At 37.5% G+C, this 19,066-nt stretch overlaps 1 protein-coding gene across 1 annotated transcript; it reads left to right on the forward strand.

The window, feature by feature from the left end:
- The first annotated feature begins 1,168 nt into the window (after positions 1 to 1,168).
- On the forward strand, positions 1,169 to 15,919 carry pop1 (POP1 homolog, ribonuclease P/MRP subunit). The gene is made up of 16 exons (XM_027177121.2): positions 1,169 to 1,316; positions 1,500 to 1,587; positions 1,663 to 1,776; positions 1,937 to 2,112; positions 2,541 to 2,801; positions 2,939 to 3,026; positions 4,156 to 4,334; positions 6,212 to 6,474; positions 6,570 to 6,663; positions 6,797 to 6,905; positions 7,079 to 7,198; positions 11,745 to 11,866; positions 12,428 to 12,616; positions 12,950 to 13,104; positions 13,384 to 13,587; positions 14,661 to 15,919. Exons 2-16 carry the CDS (start codon positions 1,500 to 1,502, stop codon positions 15,451 to 15,453), a joined length of 2,955 nt encoding a protein of 984 aa, XP_027032922.2. The 5' UTR covers positions 1,169 to 1,316; the 3' UTR covers positions 15,454 to 15,919.
- The last annotated feature ends 3,147 nt before the right edge of the window (positions 15,920 to 19,066 follow it).

Raw genomic sequence — 19,066 nt, forward strand, 5'->3', positions numbered from 1 at the left:
GAGCATTGCTAAAGAACTAGTTGGATAATATAATTACCTTCTCTAGATTAATTTTTTTTTTATTTTTGTGATTTATTTTAAATATGTACCTGAGAAGTACGGATAAAGAGGTAGAAAATGAATGAATGAATGAATGAATGAATGAATGAATGAATGAATGAATGAATGAACACATTTTAAATATGTTCAAAAAGGTCACATAGTTTAAAGATGGGGAAAACTACCTGGTCATTTTCTAGTCTTTAACTGTTTAGTTTTGATGAGTTTGTGCACCAATGTTATTATCTATTGTAAATTGTAAACATAAAATTTATTTTTTTCTTTTCTCTCTAACAAACACCCACACCCACACACGCCTGATGAATAACTTGCTCAACTTCTGTGTTTTTGTTTTGTGATAGCTATTAATTTCAACTTTTAACATTGCCATAACATGTTTGTTTTTATCTTATGTCTGTGATTCAGTCTCTGTGTTTAAGGTTTATCATTGCTTTGCTATTATTATTATTATTATTATTATTATTATTATTATTATTATTATTATTATTCATGCTATATATTAGACTAGACTGGGGTAGCTATAGAGCCCACGTCTCTCTAGGTGTGTGTCATCTTTGTATAAATCCCGGTGTCTCACATGAAAGGGCAGGGAACAGAAGGAGAGATATGTCCTTTCATGCCATCTTATTCCCCCCTGGGGCTCAAAAACAAACTTGAATCAGAAGTGAGGGGAAAAAAACAGAGTCCAATTCCTGAATATAATCACAATCACATACAAGACTGCTTAATCATGTTTCATTGGATCTCTTTTATGAATACAATTTGCAGTCCCTATAGCTTTGGCAGGGAATGTGTAATGTGTTTTTGCCTAGTCTGAAAAAAGTCTAGCGTGAAAATATCCTTCCAAATTGTGTGTGTGTTTTTTTTTAATTACACACAAACACTAGATGCCAAAGGTTCAATAGAGATGCAATTCAAGTTCAAATTTATTTGTATAGCACTTTTAACAGTGGACATTTTTTTACGAAGCGGCAATACAGGAATATATACCCTCTTAAATATCTCTTGAATTTAAATGATCACTAATGAGCAACCAGAGGTTGTAATAGTGTAATTATGCATTATGTAGTAAAAAAAAAAAAAGTGAAGGGAGCACACGAGCGAAGTACTACATTACCCATGAGCAGGAGGTACCGGAAGTGCTGCTACACGTGTTTTTATGGCTGTGTCTTGTAGCTGGTGTGCTCAGTAGTGAAGCACAGCTTAATTCAATACTATTAGTTAGTTAGGTTTTCCTGATCCAACCAAAATACACCGTAAGTATTGTACATTCATGTCTGATGTACACAGTTGTTATAATTCAGAAAATGTATTTTACATTCGCACGTATTTGCGATTTAAGTGGCTAGACATAGGCATATATGTTATATATATATATATACACACCAGTGTGCGAAATCCCAGCAAAGTTTAAAATGTGTTCATTGTTTTTGTCTTAGATGTCGGGAGCCAAAGGCAGAATGCGACACAAGAAAATGAGAAATCAGCCAAGTAACGTGACTTTCTCTGAGTGTCGTGAAAGCACAGGTTTGTTTAAGAAAAGTTGTGAAATACTTGTATGTTTTTAGCTTTTGAGCTAATTCTGAAATATATCATATTTAGGTCGGAGTTCTGATTGTGTGCAGCAGCACATGAGGGGGCCACAAGAGCACCAAAGCAGCTGGATGACGGGGAATCAGGATAGACATGAGCATACACTGCCTACATACATCACTGGTTAGGATACAGACAGTGAAACAGCATTTAAACTTATAGTTATCCTACCTGTCTTCTTTTTTTTTATATATATCTTCCTTCTTCACTGCCCTTTCAATTTTTGTGTACTAGTTATGTTTTTCTTTTTTGCTGCATGTTAATGTTAATGTTTTCTCTCTAGCATCACTCTTTGCCAAAGCTCGAGCTGCAGAAGTCAATGCCATGTTGAGGGCTGTCACAAAGACGACAGGTAGCTCTCATGTATTTGGAGCTCTGCCGAAGCACATGCGCCGAAGAGCCATGAGCCACAACACCAAGAGACTGCCGTGCCGACTTAGAGATATGGCACAGAGATTGGTAGGTATTTTTGTGACAAGCCCTTAAAGTATGGAACGTAATTTTCTGTTTGTTGTGTGGTTAGAAACCTCATCCACCCGATGTTAAAATTAGAAAGCTTATAATTAATCTCTGAGATTATAAAATGAAACTGTAATTTTGTTTTTTAAATCTAAAACCTGTGACTGCATAAAAGTAGCCTACTGCAAACAGACTGCATTGTGTGGCAGAAAAACAGCTTTTTGTGAAAATGATATATTATAATGATTAAAATGAAAAAGATAACTTTTTTTTGTCAATTTGTGGGATTTACTCTGCTTTACTGCATGTTTTTGCTTGTGATAAATTCTGGTAATGTGCACACTGTTCTGTCTTATTGCATTACTTTAATATCTGTTTGTGTGAATATAATCTGCTTGTAGTGTTGTGACCTCATATCTGTTTTCTAGTTGGAGAAGAGTCATCAGGCAGGCAAGAAAGAGAAAAAGGAGCTGTCAAAGACTAAAAGTCGGCGTGCCCGCCGCCGCCATGGTAACTTGTTGCTGGAGTTCAACCGACGTCAGCGTAAAAATAAATGGTTAGAGACTCATATCTGGCATGCCAAGCGTTTTCACATGCTGAAGAAATGGGGCTACTGTCTTGGAGATAGACCCACTTACAAGTGCTACAGAGCCAGCTATAGGGCCATGAATTCTGGCTGTTTGCTGCAGGTCAGCTTGCTGTTTGTCTCCGTCACTTTTAGTTATAGCATTAATGTCTCAAGCTGTTCTTCATTCACATTTTTTCTGCTTTCTCTTTCTTGGTTCATTTATTTATTTCTTTTACCTTTTTTTTTTCTTGTATTCAGGACCTCTCATATTATTGTTGCGTGGAGCTCATTGGTCCAGAGGAACAACTACTGAATGCACTCTCCAGGCTCACTAACAAAGATGCAGGTGTATATTTATCAGCATTTCAAAGCTCCAACACAATACCATAGAATTACCACTTTAAACTTGCATAACACTTAAAAGTCCCAGTTTCATATGTGCTACACTGAGGTCACTTGGAAATCCTCAGAGGTGAACTACTCCCCGTTGTCTTTTGAAAAACAAATTATATATTTAATATTTATGTTTAAATACAACACATTTTAGTCAGTTCAAATACACACACACTTTATGGCCATGTGTCTTTTGTGGACATGCGACCATCACTCCAATAAGTGGGCTTTCCTCAAACTGTTACCACAGAATTAATGTAGGCAATTATATAGAATGTCTTTGTATGCTGTAATAGTACATTTTCTCTTCACTGGAACTAAGAAGCCAACACGCAAAAATTTCAGCATGACCGTGCGCCTGTGTTCAAAGAAAGGAGCATGAGAAACTCAGGTGGCCTAAACAGATGCCTGACCTCAACCCCACTGGAGACCTTTGAGGTTAACTAGTATGCTTTCTGCATGCAAGGGCTTTTTGACCAAAATCGGTGCCAAATATCTCTAATGCCCTTAGGGCTGAATGGGCAGATCCCCCCACCATGTTCCAAAATCTATCGGAGATTAGTAACAGCAAAAGTAAGGCAAAAATTCTTATGGGATGATAAAAAAAAATATATGTAGAGGTGTGAGGGTCAGGTGTCCAAAAATATTTGGCTTTATATTGTGTGTGTTGGTGGTATGATGCACATTGATGACACATGATGACCTACAAGTGTTTCATGATCTGGCTTTGGTAGGATTTTTTTTCTAGATGGATGTTTTAGGATGAATGGATGACAGACAGTCTTTCCAGAACCAAATAAAGTAGACACAGCACAAAGCACCATATAATTCTGTTGCTAGTGCAGTGCACGGTCACCTACACACATGTTGAATAAAAATGTACATTTTATGCAAAAGCTTGCAGTAGTAGACCAAAAATCCCAAAGTTGTACATTGCCTGGATTTAAGTTAAAACTGAGCAAAATGTCATGTCATGCAAAACGTATGATGTAAAAAGCAGCAACAGTATATTTTAAGATTATAACGTTAAGCATGATCTTATTTCATAGTTGACAATAGTTTGTTTTTTTGTTTCATTGCAGGCCCAACTTTTGCAGCAGCATTGTGTGTGTCAGGGCAGAAAGAGGGGAGAGTTATGCTTTACAAGGCTGATCAGTACCCTCACCAACCTCTGGGCCCTGTGCACTTCCTCTGGAGGCCTTGCTGTAATACATCACCTCACAGACAGCTGTGGATCTGGGCACATCCCTCCCTCAAACAGGTAGTGTGTGATTGTGTGTGTACACACTGATGAGAGAGTTGGTACACATCCCTTATACCTGCTCATAAGGTACAATCGTTTGCATTTCCTAGCCTTTCTTCCTTGTTTTATGTTCCTTGCTAAATTGAATAACAAAGATTTTCTAAATTTGACATTTTACCAGTAAACCTTGAATCTATGAACCATTAGTAAGCATAGTAGTAGGTAGTTACATATGACTACAGTGAAGCTCATCCTAAAACATTTTTTGCTACTGCATGGTAACTCCCAATACTATTCCATTCTGAACAATATATACATTTTCTAAAACTAGCTGGAAATATCAGTGTACAGTGTGTACACAATCCAAAATATTACCTTATTTTTAATTATGCACAACAGTTACTACCAAATTAGTAAGAGCACCAGCAGAGATTCAGCTACTACAGATTTTATTATTATTATTATTATTATTATTATTATTATTATTATTATTATTATTATTATTAAGGTACGCAACATATGGTATGCTACATAGCCAAAGGTTTGTTGACACCTGACTATCTAACCCATATGTGGTTCTTTCCCAGTCTGATGCCCCAAAGTACACAATTGTCTTGAATGTCTTTTAACATTAAAGATTTAGGCTTAAGGAAATTCTATTGGAAGCATGACAGTTCCCCAGTGCACAAAGCAACATCCATGAAGATGTGGCTTGCCAAGGTTAGTGTAGTATGACATTTAGCAGATGTTCTTATCCAGCGACTTACAGAGCTGCTTTGATGTTAACGAAATGCATCCAAATACTGGATCACATGGTCACTACTAAGAATATCATCAATTTACAAAACACTGATAGGGAGGTAATATAATAAGAAATGCACAAAGGCAACACATTTTTAAGGTGCTAATATAAGTATTCATGAATAGTTGGGACTTTGCATGCCTTCCATATACCCTGAGAGATAGTGGGACCAGTTAAGAAGTGCTAGAGGATTGGAGGAATCATGGTGCAGTCCAGGATGTGCAAAGTGCGGGCAGATACAGGAATATAGCAGAATATATAATGCTTCCATGTATGGTCTTGGTGCTAGCTGTGTGTAAAAGCGATTGATGAATAGCTGTATTAGACTGTGTGATGCACATGCGTATGTGGAGGAGTTTGATTAGTCCAGGAAGTCAGATTTGGTACAGCACTGGAAAGGTATGGGTTGTCTATGAATTTGTTAGGGAGGAAATTTAAATAAGATTGAGTTGATTTGATCAAATTTAAACATATTTTATGAACCTTTAGGAAAGCTACTCAAAAGTGGGTGTTGGAGCGATGTGATCCCTGGAATATAGTAATGGGACAGTGTGAGAGAAAGGATGCTTTAAAAGTCACAATGTACTGGTCAGTGCTATTGTCTGTTTGCACTCTTTTGTCTCACACTGTATGCACACAATGCACAACTTTAATTCCTTAACTGTTTTTTGTTCTATGTAGCACCCTGTTCCTGGAAAAACATTTAATTTCACTATGTACTGCATCAGCTATATATGGTTGAAATGAAAATAAAAGCGACTTGACTTGAAATGACAAATGGTCCAAACAGGATCCTGAGACACCTGTGTGGATCTGGGAATGTGTTTGCAAGGCAGGACCTGTAATGGGACTGCACTCTATGTCTACTACATTACCTTACCACACCGATTCAGCTCTTTTTTGCTGAACGGGCACAGATTCTCACATTCCAAATTCTAGTGGAAAGCCATCACAGAAGAGTAAAGCGGGAATGGGATGTTCAGCATGCACATAGTTTGTGATGATCAGGTGTCTACATGCTTTTGGCCATATGGTTGGTGCATCTAATACAGTGGCAAGCAACTGCATATTTTGCTATGTGTGTGTATCTTAGGATATTCTACCAGAATTGCAGGCAGTGTGCCAGAGTTTTGAGGCGGTGGCTCCTGCTCTTGTGAAAGCTGTCCCCTCAGAGAAGCTGGCAGAAAAACCACCTGCATCTTCTGACGGAATCTATAAGCCAAAGAATACCAAAAGAAAGAGGAAACATGAAGCTGAAAATAAGGACTATCTTGCTAAAAAAATTGTGGGTGATGGCACTCGCTCAATTACGACTCCTGTTAGTTGGGTGTCTTGCAAGACTGAGATCGTGATCAGGTGAGCAGTTAAAGTGGCATCACATGTATATTTAAAAAAAAAAACTGAATGGAAGTTCTATATGGTATTTTATTGTCTTTTTTTATTTTTAACAGTGATCTCTCCATGGAAATAGTACGGTATCGTCTAATAGGTCCGCTCTCCCACTCTGTGCTATCTGAGATACTTGTACCAGCAACTCAGTGTGAGGTGAGACGAGTTGCATGTTGAGCAGTAAAGCGTTAACTCTTAATGATGCCTCAGTACAGAGGCTAGTTCTTTTAGCCTTGATGTGTAAGCTGGTCTTACAAGATTGCTAAAAATAATAGTTTTTTTTTTTTAGAATATTAACAAATCAACTGCGTCCCCTTTCTGGTGGCCAGAGGTGTGTAAGGATGAGGATACCATGTCCCTACATCGCCAGCAAGCAGATGTTTTTCAGCTGCTGAGGGGTATATATTTTTTTTATTGCCATCTCACACTTACCTTCCAGGAATCAAGCAGTTATTAGCTTTTTTTGTCCTGTCCATTGGTGCAGCAAATTGAGCTCATATATAGACAATTATATAATGTTTTGATTCATTTAGAAGAATATTAAAAAATTTTGTTGTTTAAAATTGTTTAGGTATAGACGCTATGGCTGAGCTCCCGGCAGGGTGTGTTCTAGGGCTGACTGTAGACGACCCAAGACTGTCTTTGTCTGTGAAAAAGAGAAACGCTCCACCAGACCTTCAATTGTCCCAAGGTGATCACTCATGAAAACGTTACATACACCGCGCATAAATTTGTGAGGACATACCTCACGAACGATTTGTTAATCTTACCACTAAATTTACAACATTGTAGAGTAACTGGATACCACATGAATTTTTCTGGCAAGTTGTCTGTCTGCTGTTTAATGTGACTGTGTAAGCAAATCAGGAATGTATTATTCAGGCTACATCTGCCCTGTAACAATATTTCACCAATTTACAGATCTTATTTAAACATTTGTTTTTGTACATCTCACTGTGGGAAGCACCTCAGCCATAACCCAGCTTGTAAGCAACAGTGTTCACAGACTAATCATGGCATTGCTGAGGATATGAAACTGGGAGTTATCCTCAACAAGACCCATCAGGGTACGTCCCAGAATGCCACTGTTTTTGCTAGTCGATGTATTCATTGTTACAGCGAATGACCTATAATTTGCTTGGGCTATATCAAGAAATTTAACCTGTTATGACAAATTTCTACTCCTGTTTTTCCTAAATGGGTTTGGGCGGTCTCTTTCATCATCGTGACTGCTAGTTCTGTGGGTGGCAGAGCGAAAGTAAAAAGAGACCTTGCTTCATCCATGCTCTGTGGGGCATGATTTTGGGTAGGGATTCCTATCTCCTGCGTCTTTTTCTAATTGGTACAGGAGGTGCTTCATTGTTTGTGACTGATTAGTGCCATTGCCATAGCTGTGGTCATTATATTTGAAAAACAAACACTGAGGAAACAAACTTTCCATCTCATTGGCTGATTCTTATAGGTGTCAACCTATTTTATGTCAGCACCTTTCTCATTGGATTGTGGAAGGCATTTTTAAACTCCAGAGGTTCTGACGGTGCATTTTACCAAAGACAGACATTTCTTGGGCACCTTTCAAGGGTATTTTACACAAGGACATTGTGTAGTGGGGTATTGGGCATTGGGAATTTTATAGGCTTGATTTTACAGAGCTGTTATTGGCTTGCTATGTCTTGTCCTGTGATTTCTTTTCACCTCTTATGTCCCTGTATTTAATTTTTTAAGAATTTTAAATTTTTTGTTTATGTACAGTCAATTTACTGGAATACTTTATTAGCACATTCTCAATACTGTCCTTATCCCCTAGTGAAATTCCAAACAAATGTTTGAAGGAGAATTTTATGTTATGTGTTCCAGTTCTCTGATTTCAGGAGTGAGGTATCTCACCACACTTACAGTTGCACACTAAGACTGATAAAAAATATATACAGTTTTGGCTGTAAAGGATTCTTATGTGTGTAGAACGATGAAATAGAGGCAGCCGTCTTCAACATTCTGTAGAAGTCCCAGGAGAAAAGTGTCGAGGCACTAGATTCTCAAAAGTCCTGCTAATGATTACAAGAAACCAATATCCAAAGAATGAAGAAGGGACCTTCTGCCATGATTGGTCTGTCAACTTACAAATAACGTTATTGGTACTTCCTGCATCTGTTACTCCCAAGATTTTTCCCATAGTGAGAAAGCTCACTCCTGTTTTCTGAGACCCTGGGTTATGCAAGATTTTAGTTCTGTCAGGACCACTTTGTCACAAAGGAATTATTAGATGATATGCAACAGTTAGTGTTGGCAGTATCATTCTGTTCTGGGCAAGTATGGCAGTATGGTTCTGTTCTGGGCAAGAATCCATGCGCCCATCCATGCGCGTGCGTGGACAGAGCGGGGAGAGCAGCGACTAGAAAATAGAATAGACCCCCTGTATAACACTAGCATGCATACGCTCGCTTACACGTTTTTGGAAAGTAATAAATGAATGGATAGATAGACAATTAAATAATTAGAGAGAGAAAGAAAAATATGTGGAGATTTAAGACGTAAACTGGTACAGCGAACACGGCATGGCATGGTGGAGTCGGGGTTGGAGGAGGGAGTTTAGATCACGGCAGCAGTGAAGTGCCAGAACGGCTCTATGAATGGGAATTTAAATGGTCGGGTAATATGGATGTCGTAACCGGATTGGTGTGGGTCGTGGACAGCTGATTAACAGCCAATGCACGCTTGACGACGTGGCCTGCCAGAACTAACGCAATGCTTGATTTTTGTTACATTTTTAAAAGATCTGATAAATTTGATGGTCACGTTGACCAAATCTACTACAAAGCCAAAAGTCAAAATTGAGTGTTATTTCATTATTATTAAGGTATGGATTCTAGATAAATCTTTGTATTAATAATGATGTATGTACCAGTGTTGCAGTATTTTAATGAATGAAAGTTAATAAAAGTTAACTATTATTTTTTTTATTTTTTTTGGAGAGCTCTGTCCAAAATAGTCACCTCCAAACATATTAAATGACAAAGGCCATTTCTTTTGTATTGGCTATACACTGAAGATATTGTGCTATGGAGATCAGAGGATGAATACATGACATTAGAATTTTAGATTCCATTTTTTTAATATTTACACCCATGTGTTACACAACTTGAAACATCACACCTTTGGTGGCAGACCATGCTGGTTGTAGATGAGCAAAATTACTGGAACATTTTATGCATATGCCTTTGCTTGCAATAGCTGAAACAAACCAGCAACTCACTGATATAATATCTATGACATTCTTATTTTCTAGGCTTGTACCACACTTTTTCCTTTTGGTCTCCTCTTTGGCAGTGTATTTTCAGTCATTGTCTTGCTGCATGATGAAATTACTCCAAATTATATTCATGTAAATTGACAGACAGGATGTTTCTATAGACATCTGACTTGATTCTGCGGCTACTGCTATGAGTTATATCCACTGGTGTAGTCTACGTGATGCGCAGGTATACGCCGTATACCCACTAGGAAAGGCCAAGGATTTCTGTATACCCATTTAAAAAGCATGAGGATACGTAACAATATCGTTTTGTGACAGAACTTTCATGCATAAATTCACCCCGTCTGTGTTGCGAACACAGACTGTGGTTGCGATTGTGAATCACTAACGTTTTTGGACCATTGGGGCTTCCGTGGCCTGTGACCTGATCTGACGTCACCTACCAAGGAGGAAAATCAGTTGCTTGGTGGTGTTTTTTGGCACAAATTTGAAATTAACTAACTAATGTAAAAGAAGACATGAAACGAAAGCAGACTCAAACTACACTCTGAGTGTTTTCGGAAGCCTGCACCTGAAGCTGAAGCAGCTTCAGGTGACATTTCACCCAAAGCCCAAGTACAAATGTATTTGGAAAGCTTTGTAAACTACCAGTTCATTCAGTTCATAATATTCTGCAATGAAAGAGTGTTGGTGATAAAACTGAACAAATGTTTATTGTTCACTCTTAAATGTGCATTGAAAATTGACAGCTGATAAAACCTGTGCTCCAGGTCCCACATTCATATAACATTTAAGGCTAAATGTAGCTCTTAAAGGTATAGTTCACCCAAAAATTAAAATTGTCATTTTTCAAAATATCATCTTTTGTGTTAAACAGAAGAAAGAAACTCGTACAGTTTTGGAACAAATTGAGGGTGAGGAAATAACACAATTTTCATTTTTGGGTGAACTTTACCTTTAACAGCTACATGTAGCCTTAAATGTTATATGAATATAGGACCTGGAGCACAGGTTTTATCAGCTGACTGTCTTTTGTTGCTTATAATAAATTGGAATGTTGATAACACATAAGCAGTCTTTAATAATGCTCTAAATTACATGTAGATGCATATTTTATGCATTAGTGAGTGTGGTGGTGCCTATGGGGTGTTCCATGAGGCTGGGGGGGGGGGGGGATCACAGTATACTCACCTCACTACAAAAAACTAGACTACACCACTGGTTACATCATCAATAAAGATGAGCAAGCTCATTAAGAAGAATCTGTGCACCCACAATCCATGACACTACCTCCACTGTGCTTGATCAGTGAGCTTGGCAGTATCATTATTTTTGCATTACCTTTCCATTAGTATTATTTTAAATGAATACATCTTACATTTTAAATGAATACATTTGCTGTCCATGCAAATAATCATTAAAATAACTGTAAAAATTGTTTAAAGCGGGTACATACATTGCATGTTTTTGGACATTTTTATTATTTTTTTTTTAATTCAAGTTTATTTGTATAGCGCTTTTCACAATTGAAATTGTCTCAAAGCAGCTTTACAGAACAAAAACATAGAACAAAATGTTATTATAAAGAATAATACAAAGTTTAATATAATACAAAATTCAAGATCAATATTAGTTATATTTAAATGTTTGTCTTTATCCCCAATGAGAGAGTCTGAGGTGACTGTGGTGAGGAAAAACTTCCTTGAATTGTAATGAAGAAACCTTGAGAGGATCCAGACTTAAAGGGGAACCTCATCCTCATATGGGTGACACTGGAGGGTGTGATTATAAATATACAAATGTTGTAATGATGCAAAAGACTAGATGCAATTGGCGTCTCCTCTTTAGTATAACTGGAGCTGGTAGATCTCTAGATGTCTAAATCTAAATGATCTCTATCATTATTAATAGATCTACTTTCCTTTTCATTACCACACTCCTGTTATTGGTTTGAAATGTGTAAACTTTTTGTTGTGCGTCATAGGTGTTGATGAAGAACAAAGAAGAAATTTGATACTTAAAGGAGTCCCTTCTTTCTGTGCTCAGAGTGCTCTGTGGGACAAGTCTCTCAGAGAGAATGTTACAAGCAACAAGATTTCAGAACAGGTAGTGCTCGCTCTCACTCCACACACACACACACATCCATATAGTTTGTTTTTGCATGTATAGCTTATTTTGTGTGTGTATGTGTAATATACACTCACTGAGCATGGTATTAAGGCATACGTTTGCTCTCAAAACAGACTTAAATCTTCATGGAATTCCTGCCACAAGATTCTGGTCCACCCTGACATGATTATATCATGCAATTCTTGCAGATTTCATGCCCATTTATGTTCTAAATCTCCTGTTATCACATCCCAAAGGTGTTCTCTTGTATTCAGAACTGGTTACTGGGAAGACTAATAGACAACTTTTACTTTGTTGCATGGTGCAGTCAGGAATTAGCCTTTAGAAGATAAATAAATTGTACAGGAATGGATGCATATGGTCCACAACAATTCTCAAATAGATTCAGGCATTCAAGCAATCATTAATTGGAATTAACAGGCTGAAAGTCTGCCAAGTAAACATTTTGTACATTATTAAACCACTCCCATTGACTCAGTACATTAATCACAGTGAAAATCACATGCTCAGTGTGAAATAAAGGTGTGTATGTGTCAGGATCTAAACAGGATGAAGAGGGAGTTATTAGTTCCAGGCTCGAGGTTGCCAACCCCTGCACAAGGCCGAGTGCCAATTCTTCTGGTTAACCAGGCAGGAAAACAGCTGGGAGAGGAGCGGCTTGGATGGGGATCCGGTTGGGACTTGCTGTTGCCCAAGGGTTGGGGCATGGCATTTTGGACACCTTTGGTAAAGACAACATTCTTTTTATACATACAGTTGTAGAAACACTTGGCATCCTGGTAAAGTTTAGTGTACTTTGTAGTCAAATACCTGTAAAATGTAAATAAACTACAGACAAGTTGATATTATCTCAGAGTTAACCTTCTCAACTACTATTACCACCCACAAATTGTTTTTAAAAGTGTTTGACATACTAGCATCTCCAGCATTTCAATGCTATAACATCAGACCTGTTAGAAAGTGTGGGATTAAAGTGATATTGTTTAAACTATGGAATCTTTCAGGTATTCATATAGTGTGTGTACTCTTTTTCCCTTGACCTATGTAAACCTGTATTAGGTGTACTGTGGTGTACGTGTTGGGGGTCTCCAGATGAGTTTAAAACACTTCCAGAATAGAAGCATGCCCCACTTTCCCCATGATTACCCAGACTGCCCTGCAGGTGTCCGCTTCCAGGAGCAGCAGGAGACTGAACTACTGGAAAAGTTTAAGAGGTGCAAAAACTTAATTTAAAAAATGTCATTTCTGACACCTTGTCTTATTACTGTTGAATTGTTATTGCCACCCTTTTTGATTCAGCAGTAATTAGCATCTTTTCTGGAGCCTATTAATGTTCTAAAAGCTTCCTAAACAGGACATAACACTTTTAGAAATTCTTGTCTTAGCTGAAACCTAGCATTCTGAAATGTGGTGTTGTGCTTTGTTGTTATTGATGATATAGTTTAATTTTGCAGTGATTGATATATTTGCCATTTTTTTGTGGTTACATTCAGGTACCCGCCTTCCAAACGGACAAACTACATCAAATATGGATGTGTGGCTCCTTTCCGATGCCTCTGGCAACAGCTGGTAGAGGAATGGGAGGAGAAAGTGAAACATCATGAAGACATACAAGACACCAAGACAATTCAAATGAAAGATGTGCCATCACTCTCAGGAGAAAGCCCAAACCCAGCATCTGCTTTAACTGTACTGAGGTAAAGTAGTTTTAAAGCTGTATATTAATTCTTTCAAATCTTAAATTCCAGCTCTGTTTAATAAATATGAGAGAGATATTAGTACATAAACTGTTGGTCCACTATGAGCACACTGAAATCTAGATATTGTATAGACTAGTTAACTAATCGATAAACATTCAGGTATTTGTTTGTCAATGTTTCATGTTTGGGATCTGATCTCTTTCTTTTTTGGCTTTTTTTTTTTTTTTGCTAAAATTGCTTCATAATTACTGTGTTGAGTTGGATGTAGATAGTTGGATAGTGAACAACAGTATTTTGATAGCTTGGTCTTTATAATGCAGTCATGTAGCAGCACCGTGCATACTGTACACTCATTCACATACAGGTCAAAATCTTGAGGTACTGTTCACATCAAACACTAAAATGTGGAAAACTGAGATCTCTACAATGTTAATTGTGGCACGGTTGTTGGTGCCACATGTTCTGGTTCGAATAGAATCTGCAGATCTTCTGGTATTTTCACACACCAAAAAGTGGACATTGTGTGTGTGTGTGTGTGTGTGTGTGTGTGTGTGTGTGTGTGTGTGTGTGTGTGTGTGTGTGTGTGTGTGTGTGTGTGTGTGTGTGTGTGTGTGTGTGTGTGTGTGTGTGTGTGTGTGTGTGTGTGTGTGTGTGTGTGTGTGTGTGTGTGTGTATGTATGTATGTATATTTTCTATCATAATGAATAACAATGGAATTTGTTTAACTAAATTTGTTTTATTTGTTTAGTTTTTTTTAGTCCGGTGAAACAAGACCTGGTTAAAGGCAACAACAGAGTCAAATTAATTGAAACTTTTCACTTATTGTCTGATGTTTATATAATCATGATTTTATTTGTATTTTAAATGGGTGGCAATAATTTTGTGCATTAAAAACAAATACAACTGCAAAGCACATTTTCACATCATCTGACTTAATGTTCATCACAATAGCTGGCGAACCTGGATACTGTCACTCATAAAAAACCTAATTTGTAGCTCATATTATACTAAAACTAAAGTATTAAGTGAGAGGATGTTTTTCTCAATGAAGCTATGGATTTTCTTTGTAGGAGCCGTAAGGTGCTGAGGCAGCTGTCAGTCTGGTGTCGCCCACCTTCTTCACGGACTCGGAGAGCACAGATTGCTCGCTGTGCCTTGCCATTGTGCCCTGCACTTGCTGTGTCTCTACAGGAACAGTGGAAGCAATGCATTTTGTGGGTGCGTGTGTGCGTTCTTAGTAAGGGGCGGCCTGCACTTCATGCCATGCTTTGTGTGCCAACAACTGAAGACTTGCAACACTTGCGTGATGACCCCCAGTGGAGCGGTCCAAATGAACCGCAACACGCAGACCACATAAAGCTCCAGCTGAAAAAGAGAGGCAAGAAAGGTGAAGCTGCTCTGAGCTGTTCTGCTCTAAAGAAAGAACAAGACTGTAACATTCCTCAAAAGGATAACCCTAGTCCTTCTCCTATGATGCAAAAAAACCCTGATCTTGTATCTATTAATCAACACTCCGGCCCTTCTGTTATGCTCAGAGATTCTCTTTCTGAGCCCAATGTATCAGAAACTACAGATACTGGCCATGTATGTGTTGAGTCTCTTTCCAAATCCACTTTAATACAAGGATTATGGACTGAAAGTCTGCCTAATATATCATCTCACTGTACCCGTATGACATTAGGCTGGGTGGTACAGGGTGATTTTTCCCTGGCAACAGGAACTGGGGAGGCTTTAGGGTTTGTAAGTATGGTGGGTCTCCTACAAACGCTTCTCATGCAATCAGCAGATCAGCGGGGCGTCGTGCTTCTGCGTAATCCCACCTCACTCCAGTACCGCTTTGCAAGACTCCATATAGAAGCATGAAGCACTGCTTAGTCACTATATCACTACTCCCTAAATGGATCAGCATCAATGCCTAAAGTTTAATCTAGTGTACTAATACAGGTCTACATCTAAGCTCTCTTACCCCTCCTGCATTAAGGCCTTTGAAATGTCTTTTTGGATACAGGCTACTATACAGGCAATCTATAATTGCCAAGTTGATAAGTTAAATTTGGTTTAAGGTTCATTTAACCTAAAATATATATGTAATATTTTTTTCCACAGGTATCATCTGGACTGATGTAATGAACAGATGTATTGAAACATCTGATTTGTTGAACTTGTTTTCATAATGTTTGATTTTTGAGTAAAAGTTTAATTCTGGCAATATCAATAAAATTGTTGCCATTCCTGTAAATATTAACTTGCACTGAATTCTATGTAGATTATTATTTTGAGATCCGTGCATCCAGCTAAGATTCTCATTAAAATTATATTTCAACAATGAGTGGATGAATGCTTGTAGGATTCTATGATATTATGATTGTAACCAGCGGATAAACTGATTCAGTTTTGAAGCATATACAAATACACAGCAAGGCAAGTGTTGGTACTATATTCCAGCTGTTAATCCTCTTAATTAGTCTTCTACTCTTTTGCTACGGTTTTTCTACTGATGTGGTGTAAAGATAAAAGCCAACTGCTTGGAGAAAATATTTGTACTCCGATATTTTGGTCCTGTGCTGAATTTAGTATTTCATTTCTTACATGAAACAGTTTATCACAAGTATTAGTCGAATAGTTACACTACAAAATAATGCAGTTTACAGAATTGTAGTAGATTTATAAATTATGGCAGTAAGTCAATTTTGAACTGGTCAGAATAAATGGTCAGGAATGTGGGTCACCGTATGGAATAAATCTGGCTGCACTAAAATATCAGATTCATCCATATTACATGGTGAACAACATGGTCAGTTAAGAAGTAAACACAGGTTCAGGAACTAACATTTAAAGAATGTTTTACTTTCTGTCTTGTGACATCCAAATGTCTAAAGCCACTCAGGTTGCTCACTGAGCAGAACTGAGCAGTTCTTATTGAAAGCTATGTTCGATAAATATGTTGGAATATACAAAGATTAATGAATTATTAAAAAATTTAGTAATTTTACATTTGAAACAGATTTTTGGCAAGAAACATGTTCAGCATGTTCATCAGGTGCCATGTCATATCCGTGAGATCCAACCAATTTGCTAAAAAATATCTTATAACATTTCAAAACATTTTAAGCTGACCCTTAAAACATAACTACAGGACATTGAAGTACAACTGCAATTAAACTGCTGTACAAAGAAGTACAACTTCAGCAAAGTTAAATACAAATGTAAGATTGCAATAGAATAGATACAGTATACCTGCAAGTACAAATGTAGGCTTGCAATATAATAATTCTTACACATACAAACACAAGAATGAACTAGTGTGATTGTAACAGAGCAATATTTGGAAAATTATGTGCAAGAAAGCAGACAGCAAGGAAGGGGTTAACCCCTACACATGTTAGGGTTCTAGGTTTTAAGAGGACTTTCCATAGAAATAATGATTTTTATACTTTTTTTTTGTACAGTGTGTGTGTGTGTGTGTGTGTGTGTGTTGGGCTATTGGGAGAGTAATCCCTGTCATGCAAATAACTGTTTAAGAAGGACGTAAGAACTGTGTGTTGCCTCCGGTGACGGGCCTGTTCAGTTCTTTGTTCTTTTTTTCTTTTTGTTCTCAGAAAATTTTGTTCTTTTTGTAAAAGAAAGATAAAGGTCCCAGATTCTCACACTGTACATGTTTTTCAAGGTTTAGAGTGGGAAAAGAATGTTAATCAGCGTCTTTAAGACACATTTTCTAGAAAAATGACACATGCTAACAATCAAATGCACACATCACCACCATGTTCTCACCTACTCTCATGGGAAAACAACTTGTGAGAAAACAGTAAAAGACAGAAGATTCTGTACATGGCAGAGGTTTAACACCAGCTAACAGTCTGTATCTTTCTGATGAGAAATCACATGAACAAGCGGTCACACAAACTGAAAGCTGAAAATGTTTTAAGTAAACTACAGTCATAAACACTGACTGTGTGCTGATGGTGAAAGACTTTTTTATGGGCTTTATTTCAGATCATTTTATCATCAGCCTCAGTGCTCAGTATCAACAAGTCAGAACATTTAGGGTGAAAAATAAGAAAGATATTTTCTTATTTGTTCTAGTTTGTTCTAACAATGATAAAGAATAGAAATCATTTGCAGCAATGGAACAGTGGTCCTGGACACTGGTATGATCAGAACAGATGTTAGACGTTAGAGATAAATAGTATCTTAATTTTAAACTATAAGTTTTTTATTTCTATTTTTTTATTTATTTATTTTTTCATTTTTCATTTTGTTTCTATACTTCTGTAAAGCTGCTTTGAACAATGTGAATTAAAAGGTCTAAAAAAATAAATTTGAATCTGAACAACAAATTCCTGAGTGATGATTCTGATTCTGCTGAGGTTCTGTTTCCTTGATGACCAAACGAACACACACTGTGTTCAGACGAAGCTGAAGATTACATAGCCTTTTACAAGTTTGTAAATTTGCAGAAATGACAGAGAAGCTAACAGGTAAACAGAAGGGAAAAAAGAGTTTTCTTTGGTGAGAACTCGAAAAGTCTGTGTGAAATTTGTGTGAACTTTAGATACATACAATCTAAACAAATTCCTCAGTAAAGATGATTCTGCTGAGTTTCTATTTCCGTGACGACCACACAAACACACACTTTTCAGACGAAGCTGAAGATTAAATCGCCTTTTACAAGTTTGTACATTTGCAGAAATGACAGAGAAGCTAACAGAACATTCAGGTAAACATGAGGAAAAAAGATGTGTTTGTAAAACACAAGTTTCCTTTGGAGAGAACTCCATGCTGCTTCATGGCTCACGCTGTGGGAATGTTTCTTTGTGGATGTTGTGTCTGAAAGTCTGTATGAAATTTGTGTGAACATTTTCATGATTGTGATGTTTTGATTCTTATTCCTGTTTTTCTCATGTTGTTTCTTAATGATTTCTCATTTGATATGATGAGAGACGGAGGTTCTGCGGAATCTGCTTCTACATGAACAAACGTTGGTGTACAGATGTCACAAATTTATTCAGCACTGTGACATCTGTACACCAACGTTTGTTTATGTAGAAGCAGATTCCGCAGAACCTCTGTCTCTACATTAACAAACGTTGGTGTACAGATGGCACAGTGCTGAATAAATACTGCAGCTCAAACCTGGAATCACTGTTCATAAACTGTAAACCCTTTAATTCACCGTGGGAATTCTCATTCATTCTGACCAGAGTTTACATCCCACCGCAGGCCAACGTGAGTGAAGCACTGCAAAACCTGGCAAACCAAATATCTGACTTATAGCAAAATAATCTGGATTCTTTTTTTATTATCCTTGGAGACTTTAACAGAGCAAAACTAACACTTGAACTTCCCAAATACAGACAGCATATAAATTATCCCACAAGGGAGAAAAATACACTGGATCATTACTACACAATCCAATCCAAGGTTGTGGGTTCGAGTCTCGGGCCAGCCACGACTGAGGTACCCTTGAGCAAGGCAC

Source organism: Tachysurus fulvidraco, chromosome 25 (assembly GCF_022655615.1).
Source record: "Tachysurus fulvidraco isolate hzauxx_2018 chromosome 25, HZAU_PFXX_2.0, whole genome shotgun sequence".
Classification (NCBI taxonomy): domain Eukaryota; kingdom Metazoa; phylum Chordata; class Actinopteri; order Siluriformes; family Bagridae; genus Tachysurus; species Tachysurus fulvidraco.

Coding starts and splice junctions, on each gene's coding strand:
- pop1 (XM_027177121.2), top strand. CDS start 1,500: ATGTCGGGAGCCAAAGGCAGAATGCGACACAAGAAAATGAGAAATCAG. Junction 3,027..4,155: donor GCTCACTAACAAAGATGCAG/GTGTATATTTAT, acceptor GTTTCATTGCAG/GCCCAACTTTTGCAGCAGCA. Junction 13,588..14,660: donor TCTGCTTTAACTGTACTGAG/GTAAAGTAGTTT, acceptor TTTTCTTTGTAG/GAGCCGTAAGGTGCTGAGGC.